This window comes from Barbus barbus (assembly GCF_936440315.1).
Source record: "Barbus barbus genome assembly, chromosome: 19".
Lineage (NCBI taxonomy): Eukaryota > Metazoa > Chordata > Actinopteri > Cypriniformes > Cyprinidae > Barbus > Barbus barbus.
Window position 1 is genome coordinate 23,978,590 of NC_136747.1, and position 23,507 is coordinate 24,002,096.

Below are 23,507 nucleotides of genomic sequence, written 5' to 3' on the forward strand. Positions count from 1 at the left end.
GTCCTCCCACTGGGCAAGACATTTGCACTCTCAGCCCAGCCCACCCACATCTGACACACCAAACATCCAAACCTTCAGCTGCTTTGAGCTGAACATGGACATTTTATGGAAAAACTCTTAAAGCAACACTTAGACATTTTGCTCAAAGACAATATTTGACAGGATTTCTGCAAGTTTCATGAAGCTAAATTTAAGACCAAGTAAAAAATCTTAGGAATAAATTGAATGGAACAATGGTCTCTAATTTTAAATGTCTTGTATTAGCAACAATTCAAAATTTGAACAGTTCCCCATTACTTTAACCTAAAAGCCACACTGCAAAAAGTGATATACTTTATTAGTATGGCTGTCTTTTTATTTATTTTTTGATCAAAAACAAAAGTCTGCCAGTGGGTTTGATATTTACAGATATTTAAAGTTTCTTGTTTTTAGCCTAAACTCCTTTTAAATTGTTCAGTTCCCCAGAAAACAACACTTCATATTTATTTTGCATCTCAAGTAAATCTATCTTGACTTAAGAATATTTAGATAAAAAGGAGGAAGTTTTTTTTTTTTCAATGCATGCTAAATTTTATGCCATAACTTTATGAAATTAAGATTTTTTTCTGTTCTGATTTAAGACGTTTAAAGGCCTAAAATTTGGGATAGACTCCTGCAGAAATCCTCATACGATTTAACAAATGTTGATTTTTAACATATTATAAATTTCTAAAAAAAATTAAAGTTCTAGTAAATTCTGATCAGATTATCTATGCACGGTTCTTTTTTCTTCAATTTTCTTCAGTTTAGTTGTACCTATTTGTACGCTTCAATTTGATGAATCATTATCCTGACAAACAGCGACATCTGGAGGTGAAACGACACACACACACACAGGTGTACAGACCAATGAGACCAGAGCTCAAATGAATATAGCTTTAATTTATCAGCGTGCTCTGAGACAAAATATACCATAAGTAAACAATTCTCATTTTCTTGATATCTTACAAGTAATAATCTTTATAGTTCAATCACAAAAATTAATCTTATTCTTTTACACTTTATTCGAGAAAAAAAAAGGAAAAAAAAAACACTCATACAACAATCATCCTTCAGCACAATCACACTTACAGTGAGTCTGTTGTACACACACTTTCACACACACACACAAGCCCTCATTATATCCATTCAAGAAAGGGGAATTTTTCAGAATTAATAAAATACAGTATCATGTAACAAAAAAAAAAAAAAAGGAAAGAGGGTTATTTTGGACCCTGGGACTTCACATATGAAAATGTAATATCTTTAATAGCTTGTTCAACAATCTTGAGTGTCATTATTCTGTGTTCTCAACATTTTTGCAAGAAGCATTTTATGGCAAAATACACGCTGTTCCCAGATTCATTTCAAATTGAAACTATGAATAATTTGGCGGGAAAAACATACATTCCTGAAGAAGTCTTTGTATGTGATTCTTTTCACTGTAAGGCAGTTCACATAGACATGACTACGTTCACAAATGTCTTTACCCTTTTCTCCATTTATTTTTCCCCTTTTTTAGGTCAGGAGTAAATAACAGCGTCAGCCAACACAATCAACATTAACAAATGGAATCTTAAAGAAGGTTTGGCCTGGGAATTTTGCTACAAAAGGGAGTGAAGATTTGTTTCATGGGTGAATCTAACTCGTCCGGGTAATATTTCACTCCAAAATCAAAAGAAAGAAATAGGAAATATATTGCTTAAAGAAAATTAAACCTATTATTAATTTAAAATTTCACATTGTGTCAATATTTTTTTATAACCTTAAGTACATTTCCCCCAAATTCTTATTACTGCAATGCAACCCCCCCCCCCAAAAAAAAAATCAACCCCCCCCCCCCCTCAAAAAAACCGTGCTTCATTTAAAAAATAAATGAAAAAATTGATTATATTGAATTGTAAGGAATTGCATGGTAACGTTTATACTGATTTAAATACAGTTTTTGTGTTGTAATACAATTAAAATACTGCATTAAAGTAATGACAATCTAGAAAAATTGTGAATAATGGGAACTACAAAAAAATAAAAATAAAAGTAAAATTTTATGACCTATTATGGCAATGAGAATTTGGGTAAAATGTGTTTTATCACAATGCAAACATTTTTAATGCACCTAAAAATAGGCATCATTTAAGCATTTTTATTTGTTTGTGAAACGTTACTTGAACATGTTTTTTTGTAAAATTCACCCTCAAACTTCTGAAAGGTGGAATGTGTCTCAAAACTTGGTGAGCACCCTACCAAGACAGCACTTTTGGCCACCATATACACATAAGGATATAAAAATTATAGGCAGCTCACTAGTTTTGAGACTGTATTTACTATTTAATCATTTCATTGTGCCTCATTATGTTGGCTAAAGTTTTCCCATTTCCCCCATTATAACAGCTGATGCTGCATCTGCACACAATCTCAGTCTCTCTCTCTCACACACACACACACACACACACACATCAAAATATCATAAAAAAGCAGCAATGTAGTCTGTCCTGTATGAGTGTCCTGTTGTGTCTCATGTCCTGGAACAGCAGGTATAAGTAGAGAAACACTCCAGTAATCTCACGTGGACGTTTGCGCACGTTCAGCGCACTAGTGTCACGGTCCTGTGTTCTTAGAGGTCTGTGTGTCCTGGGTTAAACCAGGCCCCTGGGTGTACCGTTCAGCGCTGTGGATTTGAGTCGGGCCAGGCCGTTGCCGCTGCTGCTGGGGGGGCTGCACTGCATTGCCGCTCCTGTCCTCTGGGTGGAGCTGCTCACCTCGAATACCTCGTGGATGGCCTTTCGAAAGCAGTGGAAGTTGTAGTCTATCAAACCTGTGGAAGATAGAGACATGAGCCATGTTTGAAATTGCAAATGAGACATCTTTATGCAAGAAACACTGTGGTGCTTTCATGATTTTATTGGTTAGAGCAGTCTGAAATATCAACTATTCAGCCACTCACATAGCGTGAGACCAACCAACGACAGGACGGGATTGAGAAAGCGTTACAACGATATGTGAACGTTTGAGCTTACTGTATCAAATCTGTATGTGCGTTGATCAGTTGTAAATAAAGAGTTAAAATTTAATCTGAATTTATGAATGATGCTCTCACCTGTCGATCTCTTAATTCACTGAAAAGCTCAGGATGAGCAAGCGACAAATGCTTAAAAAGGTTTGAGGTGTTGCCTCCTGTGGCAACATGATTTATAGCAACGCTTAAGTAACGCTAAGTGTAGTAAAGTCAGTTCCTTCACCTTTGTCATCTGTTTTGTATGCAAAGTAATGCCATATTTCACTTCTAAAGTTCTCCATTTATTAATTTTGGGTGAGTTGATAGAGTTTCATTTGCTTGATCCGTTGCGTTGTTCTGTTGTCACATTTACCGGTTGCGCAGCAATTTGGGAAGCACTGTCACCTACAGGTGCATTTCGCAACTGCAGTGCATGAAATACCGAATTGAGCAAAATTATGATATAGCACCGTTTGAAATATAATAAATACCGTTATTTTTCCAGTACCGGTATACCACGCATCCCTAGTCAGGAAGCTCTCGGATTTCATCAAACATATCTTAGTTTGTGTTCCGATGATGAAAGAAGATCTTACGGGTTTGGAACGACATGAGGGCGAGTAATTAATGACAGAATTTTCATTTGGTGAACTAACTCTTTAATTATGGCATCTGTGGTTCAGTGAAGAACTTTAACATCCATGGAACTTTTCCATTCCACAAAAGTTTCTTTATAGGGAAAAAAAAGATTCTTTAGATTTTTGAAACGTTCTTCACACAGGGTTCTTTTAAGAACTGTTTGCCGAAAGGTTCTTTGGGAGAGCCAATAATGGTTATATGTGGCACTTTACCTTCACACGAGTCAACATAACACGCTGATATTCTATAGCGAATGATCATGTCAAACGTCTGTACCTTTTCTTTCAAAGCTCTCTTCTCTCAAGATGCAGACCAGAGCCAGGAACTTGGTGACCTCCTTCAGGTAAAGCACTGTGGTGTTGTTCAGCTTTATGATGGCCAGAGACTCTTTATCATAAGCGTTACCATTGCTGTCATCTTTTAGGCTAAAAACATTCAATAAATGGGTTAAAAAAATAAAGCTCTAACACATAATAGAAGATACAATATATAATCATCATCTCATATCACGCACTGTCAGCATGATAAAAGGATACAAAATCGAATAAAAAAATAAATAAAATACATTACTTTTCAAAAGTTTTGGGTCAACAAGTTTTTTTTTAATTTTTTTTAGGAAAGTAACATTTGAGGAAAAACATTAAACTGATCAAAACGACTGTTTTCAATATTGATAATAATAAGAAAAGTTTCTTGAGCAGCAAATCAGCATATTAGATTGATTTATGAAGGATCATAATGACAAAACTGAAAATTTAACTTCACATTACAGAAATGAATTACATTTTGAAGTATTATAATACAAAACAAAAATAAGTCGTAATAACATCTCACACTTTTACCTGTTTTAACGGTTTGTTTGCTTGCTTAAATGCAGCCATGATGGGTTTAACAGATGTCTTTCAGAAACAACAACAAAAAAAAAAAAACTTCAACCCCAAACTTTTGAACAGTAGTGAATTTATAGAGCACTGCATCACAGTTTCTCACCCGTAAATACATGAGACGTCAATGACGACATCGATCATATCACAGCAGAGCTCGTATGACTGCATGTCCACTGGAGAGCTGTCCGTGGCGATGTAGATCTTACTGACCACATCGAACAGGAACGCTTTCTCAATCCCAGAATTCTAAAAAGGGAACAATATGGACAAATATGCACTATGAATTTTGACTAGACCATGTACAGTACAAATGGAATCTCGCTCAATTTGCAATCTACAATCGGAGAGAGACATTCCTTAATTTAAAGAGGAAAATAAAGATGAGGATATGCAGCTGTGTACATACAGAAATGAATATGTTGAGGAGGTTTTCCAGAGTGGGCAGTTGAGGGATGAGTTTCTGGACCACCTTACTGAAGGCCTCAAATATGGAGTGATCATAGATGCTGGTGAGATAGAAACTGAAAACAAAGAGAAATATTGCTCACATAACAGTGTCATTTAACACACATTTCATCCAGAAATGCCAGAAAATTAGCTCCAACATATGAGGAATTCAAGCAATTTGCTTAATATATAAAAAAACATTGTTGAAACATTATATGTAAATAATCTAATTTTAATAAACTTATTGAACTTTCATAATGTGACATTTTTAGTATATTAGAATAGTGTAGACTGAGTCTGATTAGGCAGAGAAAAGTAGACTGTGATAATATTGGTAAATATTATTTTTCCTGGCCTAAGACACTTTGATGTTTTGGAGGTGGATAAAAGTTTTGGATTAGCATGAAATATTTGAAAGAAAATACAAATGTTTTCCTAAAACCCACACTGGTGAATATAGCACAATAACATAAGAGATATCTGAATACAAATAAAAAAGGGGAAATATAATATTAAGAGAATGCATTACCAGTGTTATTAGTATTATTACAAATTTTATTTATTTATGGGAAGTCGTGGCCTAATGGTTAGAGAGTCGGACTCGTAATCCAAAGGTTGCGGGTTTGAGTCTCGGGCCGGCAGGGATTGTAGGTGGGGGGAGTGAATGTCCAGCGCTCTCTCCACCCTCAATACCACGACTGAGGTGCCCTTGAGCAAGGCACCGAACCCCCAACTGCTCCCCGGGCGCCGCAGCATAAATGGCTGCCCACTGCTCCGGGAGTGTGTTCACGGTGTGTGTGTGTTCACTGCTGTGTTTGTGCACGTTGGATGGGTTAAATGCAGAGCACGAATTCCGAGTATGGGTCACCATACTTGGCAGTGTCACTTCACTTCACTTACTATTATAGAATTAGCTTTTACTTTTATATTTTATTTCAATTTTAGATTGTTTTGGTATTTTATTGTGCTCATGGTATTTTTATAACATATTTCTATTTAGCTTTAATTTATTTTCAATTCACTTTTAGTAATCCTAGTACTTCAATACATTTATTTCAGTTAGTTTCGCTTATCAATTTTTAAAATCAAATATTTAGATTTTATTTGACTTCAATTCATGAAAAAATTTTTTTTATTTATTTAACAATAACACCACTATTTAGTACACACTCAAACATTACCTGCTGGAACATCGCTGTAGCCCTGCTGAAAGCACAACTCTCTATCTGTTATTAGACTGTATCATGGCTAATTGATCCGGCTTTAGGATCAGTATGACTAACCTGAGGTGAAGCTTTTCCAGACTGGCGTCGGCTAGATCATCGTTAGCCCTCTGATGAATGTCTCTCTGTGTCTCTATCTTATGATCATCTGATAAACCGTCCACCTTGTGTATAAACACCTCGAAATTGATCTCCGGGTTCACCCTGAACGCCCGCGACACCGTCAGATGTAGCCGGCCTAATGCTTCGACATAGTCATCCTACAGAGAGACAGAGAGAGAGAGAGAGAGACCGAGAGACAGAGACAGAGAGAGAGAGAGACCGAGAGACAGAGACAGAGACAGAGAGAGAGAGAGAGAGACCGAGAGACAGAGACAGAGAGAGAGCGAGACAGAGAGAGAGAGAGAGAGAGAGAGAGAGACAGAGAGACAGAGAGACAGAGAGATCCAAACACAATGGTAAGACAGCTGCAAAGTCTTTGCCAGGCATGGAGCCAATTCCCATATCAAAAAAGTAAAAATGAAAGTATGCGTATTAAACAACAATTACTCTCAGAATCCTTATATTTCACTTGTGTCAGCACACCTGAGCATCGATGACGAAAATCAACGCGCCGGTGCCCCTGAAAATCATCTCGTAATCGAATGTAGGGTCGAAAAAGTCCACCTGCCCTGGAAAGTCCCATATGTGAAAGTTTACGAAGGAACTGCCAGAGATATCATCCTTGTAGATCTTGTTGGTGCTCTCCAGGAAGAGCGTCTCGTTTGGGGACATCTTATGAAACACCACCTGAGATTCACAACATTAAATCATAGGTGAACATGCAATACACAAATACAGATATTATAAAACATAACAGATTCATTCCTTATTCACAACCAGGCTTACATCTTAAAGACAACAAGATTTCATCCACTCACATCCAACAGAAAATGAGTTCTAGAGGATGAAGGATTTTAAGCAGCATTAAATGTTACTTAATAACAGGAAATGTTCTTTTGCAATTATAGTTCGAAATGGAACGTGAAGCAATATTTGAAATGCATTTCACTTGGTTATGTCAGCAGAATCAGGAGATGTGTCGATAGTGTCCAAAGCTTTACCATAGTGCTTTTATTGTTAGTGTAGTGCTGTTTCCCAATGGGATCTGACCTTCTGGATGGAGGATTTCCCGCTGCGCCTCAGTCCCATCAGCAGGATTCTGGGTTTACTGTCTGCAGACGGCGAGTTTTCCAGGTTTTCCTGCATCATATCCATGTTTTCCACGCCGTAGCCGAAATCTTTAGGGAAAGAGTCCACCAGGCTTCCGGCTAGCTGCTGCTCGTACTCGATCGACATTATAACCCCGTGTTTAAAGCTTTGAATCCCTCTGATCTGTCTGTGTGGACTCTGCAGGCTCTGATTGAGGGATTGAGGTGGGATCGGTGTGGATTACAGGTTTAGTTTGGATACAGATGAGGAGGTTTCATAGTGGGAAGCGGTTAGCTTGCTGCATGAACACAAACAAACGGGAAGCTGATCATATGACAGGCGCAGAGGGGAACGCCTGCAGGCGAGCGGAAAGGTCTACAGTGTGAGGGAAGCCTCTGAGTGGAGCGGTCTCTCAGATGAGCAACTTCTCGTTTACATTTTCAGGATATATTATATCAGGGGTTTTCAAACCTGCCCTGGAGGACCCCCTGCATGCACATTTTGTCTGTCTCCCTCATCTAACACACCTGAATCCACTCATCAGCTCTTTAGACTGCACGAACTAAATTGTCTAATTAGGGAGACATTCAAAATGTGCAGAGCAAACTTCCTGGGCAGGTTTGAAAACCACTGTATTATATGTATGAAAGACGATTAAATTTTCTATTTTTTTTTTCGTTTTAAAACATTTAATGCCGGCAATTATTCTTTTATTATACGATTGACATTATTATATTATTTTATAAAATAATATGTGATGTTTTTGTATTAAATATATTGAAGAATATGACTGAGTAAATGTATATACATGTAAATAGTTTTAAAATATATACTGCATGTGTGTATTTACATAAACATAATACACAGTGCACAAACAACTTTTTTTGGATGCGATTAATCATTTGACAGCTATGTTATATTATATTATTACACAGCGGATGCTGGAGCCCATCCAACAGGGGGCGCTTATAAACACAAGAATGAGTCACGCGCTTCTTTCTCATTGACCGACTGCAGCAGAAGAAGCATCAGCAGTGTAGACAGGAAGAGCGTTTGTGAGTAAAAACAAGCTTTTGGACTCACATTTTAAAAACATATGATTATTCTACCAGCGTTATATTGGAATAAATGTAACATTTTCTGTGTTGTGAGTTTCATAACGTACGATAATACGCTGTTGACACGTTGATATCAGCTGATCAATTTGAAGATATTTCATTCAAAAACGCCTTTGAAATCAGACCAAAGTAAACACAAATGTTATACAAATATGTCATTTTGAATGAACAAACAATGATTGTTTCGTGAAACTGGAGTAATTTAATAAGGGACGCATTGATTTTGTTTAAATGCTGAAACATTGGACTCTTTGGTTTGTTTTTATGGTTGGATTTTGTAATGCACTCTTGTTTTATTCAGTTTATGGTTACGAATATGTAAAGTATTACACATTTTGGGATTTTATTTTATTTATTTACTTGTACTTGTTTACCGAAGTTAATTCAGTAGTCCTTTTATGTTAGTAGGAACGTGTATTTAAATTAAGATTAAACATTAATTTCTGTCAAACAGAACACTACCGCATTACATTACTGTTTTCATCACTGATACGAAGAACCGTAATTAATAATTTATCAGAATATTAGAATGATTTCTGAAGGTTCATATGAGACTGAAGACTGAATTAATGGTGCCTGAAAATTCAGTTTTGCATCACTGGAATAAATTACAGATTGTAAAATATATGCAATTACAAAACAGTTATTTTAAATTGTAATAGTATTAAAATATTGCTGTTTTTATTGCATTTTTGAGCAAATAAATGCAGTCTTTGTGAGCTTTGTGAAAACGTAAAATAAATGAATTATTACAAACTTTTGGCTGCCTGTGTGTGTGTGTGTGTATATATATATATAATTTTTTATTAATTTAAATGTCTTATTATATTTAATATAAACCTGTTATATTAAAACAATGTTGTTTTGTGGATTGTTTTCCTTCTCTAGAGTTGCTGTATGCAGACATGAGCGTCCCAGACTACATGCAGTGTGCTGAGGACCATCAGACGGTCCTGGTGGTGGTCCAGCCCATGGGCATCGTCCCAGAGGACCAGTTCTTCCGCATCTACAAACGCATCACCAGCGTGAGTCAGGTTAACATACGGGACTCCCAGCGCGTCCTCTTCATCCGGTACCGCCACCATTACCCCCCTGAGAACAATGAGTGGGGTGACTTTCAGACCCACCGCAAAGTGGTGGGTCTCATCTCAGTGACCAGCTGCACCACGGCCAAAGAGTGGGCGCAGACGTCCGACCGGTTCCACGGGCAGAAGGAGGTGTTCGGATCCACGCTGTATGACTCGCGGCTGCTGGTGTTCGGGCTGCAGGGGGAGGTGGCGGAACAGCAGCGGACAGATGTGGCTTTCTACCCCAGCTACGACGACTGTGCTGATGTGGAGAAGCGGGTGGAGGATTTCGTGGAGTCTATATTTATCGTCCTGGAGTCCAAAAGGCTGGACAGAGCAACCGATAAATCTGGCGATAAGCTACAACTGCTCTGTGTGCCGTTTGAGAAGAAGGACTTTGTGGGCTTGGACACAGACAGCAGGTGAGTTTGGGCTCTGAGAATATGTTCATCTATATTGGCAGCCAGAATAATCGGTTATTGGAAAATCCATTAACCATATGTCTGTATCTAGAAAAGGATGGCTCATGAAACTTAAATTAACACTTTATTATTATCTTGCTGAGGCAAGCATCATTATTTGGGATGCATGATATAGAGGTACTATATCGGTTATCAGCTGATATTAAAGCTATTTTTTACATTTATTGTTTGATATTTGGGTATATTAGGCAGCTATTCACTTGTACGTGCTATTTCTATATTCTTACGTTTTCGGTTACCTTTACTATCATCAAAGTTATTTTTGGAAAAACGCTAATATTTTATTACCACTACCAAATGTAATCTTTTGAAAATTTCTTAATGCATGTATTTTTCATACTGTACAATATAATGTTGTGATGCCTAAATTTATTTGTAGCATTTATACTGACTATACTATTTTATTTTTCGTTATTTTTATTTAGACAATGAATTTATCAGCCGAAACCCTTTGACCTAAAATATTTACTTGAAGTTTCACCTGACATTTTAAATATTAATGTTCATATATCTATATTTTTTAAATATAAAATCTCAATAATAAAATATTTTGATTAATGCATTTTTAAGCGTGTTATTTTGAATTAATTTATTTATTTTTAGAGTAATAATTTAACAATAAATTAACATTTATATATAATTTGTGTGGCCAGTAACCAACATCACATTCAACTAAACAAATAAAATAATATATTTTTTTGTGTTTTATACATAGTGTGTGTGTATGTGTATATATATTTATGTATTTTTATATTTTAGCGTACGACAAAATGTTTATATATTTATAGTATAGTCCAATAAATGAATAGATATAATTATAACACAGTCCAATAAATGAATAGATAAAACAATAAAACTAATTATGCACTTTTTATACTGTTATAAGTGTTTTATTTTGAATTTATTTATTTAAAATGTTTATGATTTGAGAAGTTATTTGCTTTTTCCAACTCACAAACCTGCTGCAGTTGATCTGCAGATCATAATTCATCTTAAATGAAGTCTGAATGGACTGTGGTAAATACTGAATGCCCAGGAGTCCCACAATAGGATGGTTTTGCTTGTAGGTCAACCGTGCATGATCTTCTTTCCTGTTTCATGAGTTTTGCCATTTGTTTTTCATGGATGTTGTTTTTCTTCCCTTCTCTTGATTTGCCTTGTTTTATTTGTCTTTCTTCTTTTCTTTCATACTGTCCTGTGAGTTTATTATTGGGTGTGAAAAGGTGAGCCGGTTTAGTTCATTCTTATATGATCAGCCTCTTCCTCTCCCCGTCAGTGACGCAGTGGTTGGACCTCGATTCTCTTGTGTCTCAGTTTAGAGTAGAAAGGTCAAACTTTTTCAGATGAAAGTCAATGTGCAGGAGCGGAAATAGATTTTTGAAACTTTGTGTCCTCATGTCGTCTTTGAGTCATTTTTTTTTTTAAAGGTGAAGTGTGTCAGTTTTTTCTTTCTTGAATAAACCAGTGGCAAACTTCCTGTTTGCTTGACTAATGGTGGATTTGTACTGTTTTGCAGTTCTGTTTGGTTATGCATAAATGACATACTTCACCTTTATGGTGATATTGAATCCGTGTTGGAAACCTGGGAACGATTCTCTGGGTTCTGGTGACTGAAAGGGTCAAGTGTTTAGTCAAGCATACTGTATTTCTTACTCACTATCTCTGTCCGTTTTAACTGCAGAAGTGCGTGGATGTCATTCAGTAATTCATGAGTGATTGCTCGCAAAGCTTTATGCTCATCTCATCTACGGTCGCAGCATGAATTTGAAAATGACATCCATGCATGTATAGAAAACACTCTCTGAATTTAGTTGTGAAGTTCTTGATTGGAAGTTAAAAAAAGATTGTAAATATAGATTATATGTTTATAAAGATTATATTCATTTATATAAAGCAATACTATTACTTATATTTTTAAATACATTTTTGTTTTTATATATATATATATATATATATATATATATATAATAATTTTTATTTTTTTTTGGTAAAGCTGTACAACTAAGCTTGAGGTCTATAGTGTAGGTTTAGGCTAATTGATTATTTATTAAAATAATAATCTTAGTAATATATGTATTTTTATATTTTTTTTTGTTTCTTTCTCGCGCTCCTCTGTCTCTCTATAAAATGACGTATTTGTTTACTGATACATCCTCTCTATGTAAAATTGTAAACTTATAAAAGTAAAGATGAAGAATATTCTCCTGTTTCTCTTCTGCTCTGTCTGGCTCTCACTTGAATAACACTTGACCCTCTTGCACACTCTTATAGGGGTCCTTCCACCAGAGTTTTACCTCCTCATGTTTATAAAATAGAAATCCCTCATTTAAAAAAAAAATGTTTTTTTCATCTCCATGGGATTGACATGAAGTTGCTTTATGTCCCCTTTAGCTAAAATCTCCCTCTCCCAGTTTTGCCTGTGCATCCCCTTCCTTCTACATCAGTATCTTCACCTCCAGCTTCCCTCTCTCTGTCTGTAAATCCTGGGCTACGACAGAAGACCAAGCTTGATGCAAAACCACATCAGCATATTTGTGTTCCATATAAGGAGAGCCAAATGAGACGACATCGATCCACCGCTGATAAAAATAACTTTAATTAAATTTGGCTGACGTCACCTGCACTTGGCTGCGAGCGCGTCTTGCATCGATTAAGCTCTGTGCGTAAATGTTGAATGTTTATCTGACGCCTGTTGCTGCTCCTCTTCCTCAGGCACTACAAGAAACGCTGTCAGGGCCGCATGAGGAAGCACGTCGGGGATCTGTGTCTGCAGGCAGGCATGCTGCAGGACGCCCTTGTACATTATCACATGGCTGTAGAGCTGCTGCGGTCTGTCAATGACTTCCTGTGGCTGGGAGGTAAGATGGTGATTGATCAATAATTCACAGATATACTTTCACACCAAGTCAGTGTTATTTTAATATCGCTGCAATACTTTTATAGTTTTTATTAATATTGTAAAATATATATTTTTAATATTTTCATTTAAATTCAAGTGAGTAATTTTGTTGTTTTTATAAAATGTAGTTTTTGTAATATTGTAATTTATGAATATTTGATTTATTTTAAATTATTATTAATTTATTTAGTTACTAAACTAAAATCAGACATGTTAATAGCTGAAATAGGAAATATATAACATTTTTGTTTATTTTATTCATTTGCATTTTTCTATCTTTTAAGTTTGAAGTTTTTGTATATTTTTGTACATATTTTTTAATTAGTAAATTAATTTTTATTTGAGTTATTTTAGAACATAAAGTTAAAATAAAAGAAAATGAGATGTTAAAAACCTTTTTTAAATTTTATTTAATATAAATTTTCAGGCAACAAGTTTAGACTTAGTTACTATAAAAATCCTGGTGTGATAAAATCACTTATATGCCAGTGCAAAATTATATAAATGTTTTTAAACTCATGTGCTGACCAGCTAACTAAGCTAACAAACCCAGTTAACATTCATCACAATCTCCAACTGTTCAACTCCAAGCAACTGACATTTTCAGTCTTTGCCTAAATGCATCTTGCTTTAAAACCTGCATGGCAGATGTGAGGAATAGTAACAGTGAAATGGTTTGTGTGTTGTTTCTCAGCTGCTTTGGAGGGGTTGTGTTCTGCCTCTGTCATCTTCCATTACCCAGGAGGCACTGCGGGGAAGAGCGGAGCCCGCAAACCTGGCGTCTCCTCTGCTGCCGACGCTGGAAAGAGACACAGACCTGGTCAGTGCAGTCAGACACATCTATAACAACACTTTTTATCCAAACAAACTGTCTGATTTTCTTCATCGTATTTTTGCTTTAATGGCTTGAGAGATTCTGGAGTTCATATTTAATCCTGTTTATCTTTGCTTTTTTTCCCCACACACATACACTGTAAAAAATTCCGTAAAATTTACGGTAAAACCGGCAGCTGTGGTTGCCAGAATTCTACTGTAAAAAATACGGTAACAACATTTTAGGTTTTACTGTTTTAACTTAAAGTTACAGTTAAATACTGTAATTTCATTAACTGATATAATGAAACCTATTAAAGTACTGAAATCTGTTTAGTACATTTTTTTTAAATACACTGATAACCCTGGTAAAACTGATAACTGAAGTCCATCACAAGCAGCTTTTTAGTAGTAACGTATATAGAAAGTGCACCGTGTCATTCACACAAGCACTAAACACCATCATGGTGAGACTCATTGAACAGAAATAAACATTAATTTAACAACATTAGATGTAACGTACAACCCTAAGAAACGTAACTGATAAGAAAAATCTAAGAAGAAACATAAAAAACATCAAAATCAAACTAAATTTGAAATGCAACGCAGGGAATTCTGGGAACGTCAGTTTACAGTTTTCCCTGTAAATTTTACAGGAACTTACCGTTAACCATTTAACAGGTTTTTCCTGTAGCATTTTCTGTTTTTTTTTTTTTTTTTTTACTGTTAAAATCACGGTAATTTTTTACAGCTTTTTTTTTTTTTTTTCCCATGGGACATCCTCACATTTCTTTCTTTTAATATATATTAAAGAAATAAATGTGAGGATCTCCTATGGAAACTGAAATAATGGTTTTATTTCCATCATGAATGAATGTGTAAATGAATAAACCAGTGAAAGAGTGCAATGTCTCTTAAATGATGTGTCTGCAAGTGCTCCGATGTAATTTATTGCTCCTTGATGTTTATTTCTTAAATGAAACTGCATTAGGAGTGAATGGTGAGCTTTTCTCCACTGACAGCAGCAGACGCGTTTAGTCTAAAGCAGACACATGATTATTGCTCAGTCTGTTATGCTGATCTAAAGCAACATAGTCAGTTTTCAATTGATCTATTTATTTTGTACAATTTATTATCATTTTCTTTCTTTCTTTTCATTTTTCTGTATTTTTTTCTTTTCATAATTTTTTCCTTTTTCTTTCCATTTTTCTTCTGTTTTTAAATAATAATAATAATAATAATAATAAATCATATTAATTTGCTCATATTAATCTGTGTAAACCTCACAACTCTGTAACATTGTATTTGAACTAAATAAGCATATCATTCATTTGCATGTTTCATTTGCTAATTAATTCTCTGCGGTAGGGTTTTTGACACAGATTTGCATCTACAGTAGTTCCAAAAAGTATTTGCACACTTAAAATTAATTTCATATTGGTGCATAACAAATGATCAAATCAAATGGCATTTATTTTTCAACAAATAGACACTTTCCAAGTAAAACATTTCACAATAATTGTGTATAATAAATGATAAAAATAGATGCTGTTTAAAAAGAGCTCTCACAGCATTTGTGCAGATGGAGTTTGGTTTGATATTTTAATATCTAATCCAGTGACATTCACATATTTTAAGTATGACTTAAAGGAATAGTTCACAAAAATAAAAGAAAATGAAAAATTAGCTGAACATTTACTCATTCTCAGACCATCCAAGATGTAGATGAGTTTATTTGTTTATGGGAACAGATTTGAAGAAATTTAGCACTGCATCACTTTGTGCACCAGTAAATTCCCTCTGCAGTGAATGGGTGCCGTCAGAATGGGAGTCCAAACAGCTGATAAAAACATAGCAATAATTCACAAGTAATCCACATGACTCTATTAATGAAGCGAAAGCTGTGCGATGAGCCGGAAGTGACAGTTTGAAGTTAAAATGCCTTAATGATGGATTTGTTTCTTACAAACACACAGCTTTTCACCGTACAAGATGTTTTGTTAATATATTCTGAACTAACAGAATGAATCATGTTTTTTTTTTTAAACCGTGCATGCTTCCTCAGCGTCTGTTAATGGTCATTATTTAGAACGAGCCCATCATTTCTCAGTTCTGTCTGCTCGTCCCCACTGCTCTACAGACAGCTTTATCACCATTCAGCAATGTCAGGATCATAACAGACCATTTGTGCCCTGATATGTGCTGTACTAACACTGCTCACCGCTTATGTCCAAGAGTGAACCAGGTTCTCTGTCTCTCCCTCTCTGTTTGTTTATCTGTCCGTCTTCAGGCGCTCAAGAAGTTCTCATTGATCCAGGTACAGTAAAGCAATTGTGTAGCTCAAGATATGGCTCTTGTTCCTGCCCGTTTGTGCACTTGTGATGTAGTTTTAGTTACTTTGTTTTGCTTGTGCATGTGTGCAGGTGTTTGGTGGCCTTTTGTGTTTCTGATCTGACAGCAATGAAAATATCTACAGTGATTTCAGTGCATGGATTTGAATCCTTTCTTTTGATTTCAGCTGGATTTCTAATACTTTTGCCATCATTAGATGGGATATTTGTGTATTTTCTTATTGCTTTTTCAGAATCAGAATTTGTGGTAGTAGTTATCATGTTAATGACTGATTCAAACATCCATTATAAAAATCAGTAGAGCAGATATTGACTGATCAGATTGGTTTATATTTTTGACGATGATTTATTAGTAACTAATGGGTTTGACAGTGATTTAGTTTAGACTTGCAGGATTTTACAATGCAACATCTGCCACTATAGGTCAGTGTTTTGGTTTCATTTGTATTTCTTGTGAAAACTTGTTAAAGATAAGAGATTCAATTTACATAATAAAATAAAAAGATTGAATTGTTTTTAATTGATTTCTCTTTTCTTTAATGCGGTTGGCCAGGTAAAACCAACAGTTCTTGGCCCAAAATACAGATTTCCAAAGTGCAGTTTCTAAATAGTATTTATGAAAAGCCTTTCCAGAAGGTTATTAAAGTTTAATAATAATAAATGATGCACTGATTAATCGTTCCCAATATGAGGGACATGGATTAATAAAGATAACACATTTTTTTTTTCTTTTTTTTCTTTAATAAACATCCCGAGTGTGTAATTATTTTTCTCATTCCTCTAAATATGTTTCTTGATGACTTTCATTTTTAATTTAAGAGATTGCTTGTAGAGTTCCAGCTCTTGTATCAGACAAATGAACTCATTTGCAGCATCTTATATCTCAGAGCTGCATAATACAAACATCTTTAATGCCATTGTGGACTTTAGGCTTTATAGCTTTTAAAAATAAGGTAATGTGTTACCGTGGCATGCAGAGAACAGAATTGGCTTCTTTTTTTTTCTTTCATGGTGCATTTATCATGGTCATTTCTCTTGTCTTCCTGTCCAGGTGCTCTGACGACCAATGGCATCAGTGCAGACACGAGCACGGAGATCGGCCGAGCCAAGAACTGCCTCAGTCAAGAAGACATCATCGAGAAATACAAGGAGGCCATCTCTTACTACGGCAAGGTAATTTCTTGCACACAAAGGACTCTTTCTTTCTTGCACTCTATCTGAGATGCTGTTCTCTGCTGTGGAGGATCAATTTTGTTTTCTGGAAGTTCTATCCATGTTTTATTTTAGTACCATTGAGATACTGTTATAGTTTTATTATTACCGTATTTAGAATCATTTTAATTTAAGTTAAAGTTTAGTCATTTTTGTTGTTTTCATTTTTAGTATATATATAGATATATAGACAATGTCTCTAGTTTTATTAATTTTTATTTCAGTTAGTTAAATCAGGTTAAACTAAATGGTGATCTTTTTTTAAATGTTTTAGTTCAGTGTTGCAATTATTTGATTTAAAAATACAGTAAAGACGGTAATATTGTGAATTATTAAAAATAATTTTCTATTTTAAATTATTCTAAAATATAATTTATTCCTGTGATGCAAAACTGAATTTTCAGCATCATTACTCCCGTCTTCAGTGTCACATGATCCTTCAGAAATCAATCAAATATACTGATCTTCTGCCTAAGAAACATTTATTGTTATTAGCAATTTTGAAAACAGTTGTGCTTCTTAATTTGTAATGTAAATATTTTTGTCAGTATACCTGATTAATAGAAAGTTAAAAAACGGCAGCGTTTACTTGAATTGGAAGTATTTTATTAAAATAAATGTATTTACTGTCAGTTATTAACAAACTGCAAAACAAGAGTTTTAGCTTTAAGATCTGATTTAATGAGGCACATTTAAAGCACCTGTAAAATAACCTTTGCAAACTTTTTAATCATAAAAATTTAATTGTTTATTGAACATGAATATCTGGCCTTTTTAAAAATAATAAGTCTACCAAATTCTTGTATTATAGCAGTTTTACTCCAGTTAAGGGAGTTTTAAGTGCACATCGTTTCGTGCATAACAGCGCTTTTTAACTGTGGTAAAACCACTTTAACATGCAGCTCCTCGTGGCTTTTTGTTTTATTAAACACTGAAAGTTCTGTTTCATTATTCATCAACTCTCACTCTGAGATGGCAAACAGGGCCGGCTTGTTTTAAGTAGGTGTTTTACCTACAATGCCTCTGCTGATGTGCAATGTGCATCTCACAGCAAGTAGCCCTTAGAGATGCCCTTATCTTTTTTCATGGTGCATTTTAAGCTCACTGTTTCTCGTCTTGAGTGAGACTCATGAAAAGTAAAGTGTTCGACCCCAGTCTTGTGAATGAAGCTGCTTATTCAGTCTCTGTTCGTTTCATTGATGTCCAACTGCTCATTTCTGCCACATCAGCTGTTCTGCCAGCAGCCAGCAGGGGACACTGCAGCCTAGTAAATTCTTAGATTTGAACAGAGCACTTTGTGCCATTAGCTATCCACTGCTGAGTTTTGATGTTCAAATATGATGACACATTCTGAACAGAGACACTGACGAGATGGACGTACAGCATGACCTTTCTTTGACCCGCAGATCTTTTTGTTAAATATAGTTCAGTGAGCTTCAATATTGCAAGTTTTTATCTTTATGGTCTCAGAGGCCAAATTTCACAATCTGAAATTATGTGAGTAAACAAAAACATGTGTAGCAGCATGATTGAAATGACTGGGGTCAGCATGATTTTTAACTAAAATTAAAACAAATAATTCCTGAATCCCTATTTTTTTGTGCCCTATATATCTGTTGTGCAATTACAATTTTATTGTATTAAATAATTATTATTGTTTAATAATTACATTTTTTTTCAATGATTACATTTTATTAATCTGACCAGTGTTTTTTAAACTAATATTTTAGTCATTGCACTTCGGTATTGCAAGTTATTATAATCTTTATGGTCTCAGAGGGCAATTTTCACAATCTGATATTATATGTTAACTTGTAAATAAGACAAAACGTATAGCAGAATGATTGAAATATTGGCATGATGGGCCTTTATGGAAATATGTTTTTAAAACCTTACTTATTATTGTATTAAAGAATTTAATAATAAATGTAATTTAATATTATGATTTAATCATGAACAAAACTTTTTTTTATTTAAGGTATTAAAAGTTTAAAAACAAAAATAAAATAAATGTAAAAAAGTTATAAAAATTTAAATCAAAATGAATGAAATTATTTTCTTTTCTTTTTGTAATTTTTAAATTTGATAAAATTGTTATTTATGGTCACAGAGTGCAATTCTCACAATCTGTTATTATGTTGTAACTTGTGAAAAAGCCAAAACACATGCACAAAACCTTTGTGCATTGAAAAAAACATTTCAATAAAATGTATGAATGTTTATTTAAATTTTTTTTTTTTTTTTTTTCTCAAATTAAGCTTGAATTTCTCAGATGGATATGTGTGGGCCTTGCCATGATTAATTACATTCATTTATTTTTTATAGTTATTTTTTAATATAAATAATTAATGCACTAAATTAAGTTTAAATTGACAGCTCATTACTCATAAAAATTCAAAATCTTGTTGTCTGTCTTTCAGTATAAGAGTGCAGGAGTGATTGAGCTGGAGGCCTGCATTAAGGCTGTCAGAGTGTTGGCCATTCAGAAACGAGCCATGGAGGCTTCTGAATTCCTGCAGAACGCCGTTTACATCAATCTAGGCCAGGTGAGGGCTTGCAACAAGTCAGTTTTCAAAGCTGCTCAATTAGGAATGGTCTTTGAGCGTATGTATATGTGTTCAGCTGTCAGAAGAGGAGAAGATCCAGCGTTACAGTGTGCTGTCAGAGCTCTACGAGCTCATCGGCTTCCACCGGAAATCAGCGTTCTTCAAACGCGTCGCAGCCATGCAGTGTGTGGCACCCACCATCCCTGAACCGGGCTGGAAGGCCTGTTACAAACTCCTGCTGGAGACCCTGCCAGGATACAGCCTCTCTCTAGACCCCAAAGACTTCAGCAAAGGTAACACAAGATGTTTCTTCTAGGGCTGGTTAAGTTGTACTATTATAATGATTGTTTTTAAAGCTGTTAAGCCTAAATCTAGATGGGACTTTTAACAAAAATGGTCATTCACAGTCATTGTTTGGTCGATTTTAATGATCATTTGAAGGACAGGGTGTCTGAAGTACCACCAGCGTTAAACACTTTCTAACATTACTGAATGCACTGGCAGTTTTTTTGTTTTGTGTCTTGTAAAGTGGCCTTGATTTTTATAGAACGGTGTTATATAGTGAAATAAAAGTGTTGTATTAAATGTTTATTTTTGTAACTGAATGCACCACATTGTAAAACCGTATACTTTTCTTATGGCCTTATTGTAGTTGATCTGATTGCTTATGTCTGAAAGACAGCAACAGGACAGGACACAAGATAATAAAAGAATAGCAACAATTAAACAAAAGGCAATGTACAAAGCAGCAGAAACACAATATATAATATAGACAACTATGTATGTACAAGTCAAGTATGTGCAAATTAGAAATGAGAAAATATAAAAATAAAATTAGTGAGTGTGGTGAATGGATAATGTATTATAGTTGTGTGTTCCACGTTTATTGTTGAGTGTTCATGAGATGGATTGCCTGAGGGAAGAAACTGTTTCTGTCTCTGGTCGTTCTGGTGCTCAGAGCTCTGTAGCGTCGACCAGACGGTAACAGTTCAAAGAGGGAGCGTGCTGGATGTGAGGGGTCCAGAGTGATTTTAACAGCCCTTTTGCTCACTCTGGATAAGTACAGTTCTTGGAGAGTGGGGAGGGTTGTACCAATATTCGCTCAGCAGTCCGGACTACCCTCCGTAGTCTTCTGAGGTCAGATTTGGTAGCTGAGCTGAACCAGACAGTTATAGAAGTGCAGAGGATGGATTCAATGATGGCAGAGTAGAACTGTTTCGGGAGCTCCTGTGGCAGGTTGAACTTCCTCAGCTGGCGAAGAAAGTACAGCCTCTGCTGGGCCTTCCTGACAATGGAGTCAGTGTGAATATTCCACTTCAGGTCCTGAGAGATAGTGGTGCCCAGGAATCTGAATGACTCCACTGCAGTCACGGTGCTGTTCATGATGGTGAGTGGGGGGAGAGCAGGGGGGTTTCTCCTGAAGTCCACTATCATCTCCACAGTTTTGAGCGTGTTAAGCTCCAGGTTGTTAAGACTGCACCAGACAGCCAGCTCCTTGACCTCCTGTCTGTAAGCAGACTTGTCACCGTCCTGGATGAGGCCGATCAGTGTGGTGTCGTCTGCGAACTTCAGGAGCTTGACAGAGGGGTCTTTAGAGGTGCAGTCGTTGGTGTCGAGGGAGAAGAGCAGTGGGGAGAGAATGCCGCCCTGAGGAGCTCCAGTGCTGATGGTACGAGTGCTGGATGTGAATTTACCAAGCTTTACTAGCTGCTGTCTGTCAGGAAGCTGTTGATCCACTGGCAGACGGAGGTGGGGACGAAGAGCCGGGTTAGTTTATTTTGAAGGGTTTCCGTGACGATGGTGTTACAAGCGGAGCTGAAGTCCACAAACATGATCCTCACATAAGTCCCTGGTCTGTCCAGATGCTCGAGGATGAAGTGCAGTCCCATGTTGACTGCATCATCCACAGACCTGTTTGCTCTGTAGGTAAACTGCAGGGGGTCCAGTGATGTCCTTCAGATAAGCCAAAACCAGTCTTTCAAATGATTTCATGGCTACAGATGTTAGAGCCACAGGTCTGTAGTCATTAAGTCCAGTAATTTTGTGTTTCTTTGGGACGGGGATGATTTTGGAGCGTTTGAAGCATGAGGGGACTTCACACAGCTCCAGTGATCTATTGAAGATCTGTGTGAAGATGGGGGCCAGCTGATCAGCACAGATTTTTAGGCAAGCGGGTGACACACCGTCTGGGCCTGGTGCTTTCCCCCTTTTGTTCTCCCGGAAGACCTGGCACACATCTTCTTCGCTGATTTGAATCGTAGGTGTGGGAGAGGGAGGGGTTGCTGCAGGTGTGAATGGTTGTGTGGGAGGTGTTCAGGGCGGGTGTGGGGTGATCTTTCAAAACAACAATAAAAGTCGTTCAAGTCGTCTGCCAGGTGTTGATTCTCCAGAGTGCTGGGGGATGGTGACTTGTAACTGGTGATGTCCTTCATTCCTATCCACACTGAAGCAGGATCACTGGAAGATAATTTTTTCCTGAGCTTGTCAGAATAATTCCTCTGATCTCCTTTTCCAGTGTGTATTTGGCCTGTTCGGACAAGACTTTATCCCCCTTTCTGTAAGCATCTTCTTTGGCCTGACGGAGCTGGAGTTTGGCAGTGAACCATGGTTTGTCATTGTTGTAGAATAGATGAGTCCTGGCACATATCCTCACAGAAACTGATATATGATGTTACAGTCTCTGTGAGCTCGTCTAGATCGGTGGCAGCGGCTTCAAAAATAGTCCAATCAGTGAGGTCGAAACAGGCTTGTAGATCCCGCTCTGTTTTGTTAGTCCATCTTTTAACAGATCTTAATACAGGCTTTGCAGACTTAAGTTTCTGCCTGTAGGATGGAATAAGATGAACCAAACGGTGATCAGAGAGTCCTAAAGCTGCTCGTGGAACCGAGTGATATACGTTCTTTATCGCTGTGTAACAGTGATCCAATATATTGTCAATATATACTCCAAATTAAAAAGTAATGATTATATTCTGTTTTTTTTGGTTGCATATGATGTTTATATTTATTTGGTCCTATATTTAATTACAAATAGGCACTTTTAAATTGAGACTAATACTTTTTTTTTTTCTTTTTTCCTAAATCATGACAAAATTACAAGAAAACTAGTTATCTCACGATCAAAACAAAATGACTAATGTTTTATTCTGTCTAGTTTTGCTCACCCTGCTCTATTTGTATTACCATCAGGCATTTAAAAAGCCATATCGGTCGACCAGTAGTCTGGAGGAGTGAATAAGGTATCTATTTTGCTTTTGGTTGAAAGGCATTATCCACCTTCATGTCCTCCAGCCTATTTAAGACTGACTCCTGTTGACAATAAACAAAGGAGTAATGTGCATGCGAGTCTGGAATAGAAATGCGGCCTGTGTGCATTATGATGCGAGTGATGTACGTGCTGATGTTTCAAGGTTTTTGAACCTGGGTAATGATGTCATCCCCCTCTCCCATGTTTGCTCTTTTAATTAGGTTAATGCTGTCGTTTTTTTTAATAATGCATGCTATTACTGTGTTTTATATCATGGTTGTCCTCTCGACCCATTTTACCGCTGTTTACTGGCGTCTTTTGCAATACAAGAGCAGAATATGAATAGTCTGAATTGCTCATTTTTCTTTAAAT

General features: G+C 36.1%; 2 protein-coding genes across 3 annotated transcripts in view; one reads left to right on the forward strand and one right to left on the reverse strand.

Moving 5' to 3' along the window:
* Nucleotides 1-902: 902 nt before the first annotated feature.
* LOC306884852 (ras-related GTP-binding protein C-like) lies at nt 903-7,734 on the reverse strand. The gene is made up of 7 exons (XM_079441077.1): nt 7,362-7,734; nt 6,795-6,998; nt 6,270-6,469; nt 4,946-5,060; nt 4,643-4,785; nt 3,929-4,077; nt 903-2,833 (listed from the first exon to the last, which is right to left on the reverse strand). Exons 1-7 carry the CDS (start codon nt 7,545-7,547, stop codon nt 2,655-2,657), a joined length of 1,176 nt encoding a protein of 391 aa, XP_079297203.1. The 5' UTR covers nt 7,548-7,734; the 3' UTR covers nt 903-2,654.
* A 671-nt stretch (nt 7,735-8,405) lies between these two features.
* The window catches only part of trappc9 (trafficking protein particle complex subunit 9), a 217,634-nt gene continuing 202,532 nt past the window's right edge, over nt 8,406-23,507 (forward strand). Inside the window, exons 1-8 of one of the 2 annotated variants that reach the window (XM_079441154.1) lie at nt 8,406-8,455; nt 9,407-10,007; nt 12,780-12,925; nt 13,661-13,786; nt 16,070-16,096; nt 17,182-17,303; nt 19,763-19,888; nt 19,965-20,181. In XM_079441154.1, the coding sequence (XP_079297280.1) occupies nt 9,424-10,007; nt 12,780-12,925; nt 13,661-13,786; nt 16,070-16,096; nt 17,182-17,303; nt 19,763-19,888; nt 19,965-20,181 (1,348 nt within the window). In that variant the 5' untranslated portion in view covers nt 8,406-8,455; nt 9,407-9,423. The remainder of the gene's footprint in view (nt 8,456-9,406; nt 10,008-12,779; nt 12,926-13,660; nt 13,787-16,069; nt 16,097-17,181; nt 17,304-19,762; nt 19,889-19,964; nt 20,182-23,507) is intronic. The other variant, XM_079441153.1, reaches the window with a different exon arrangement.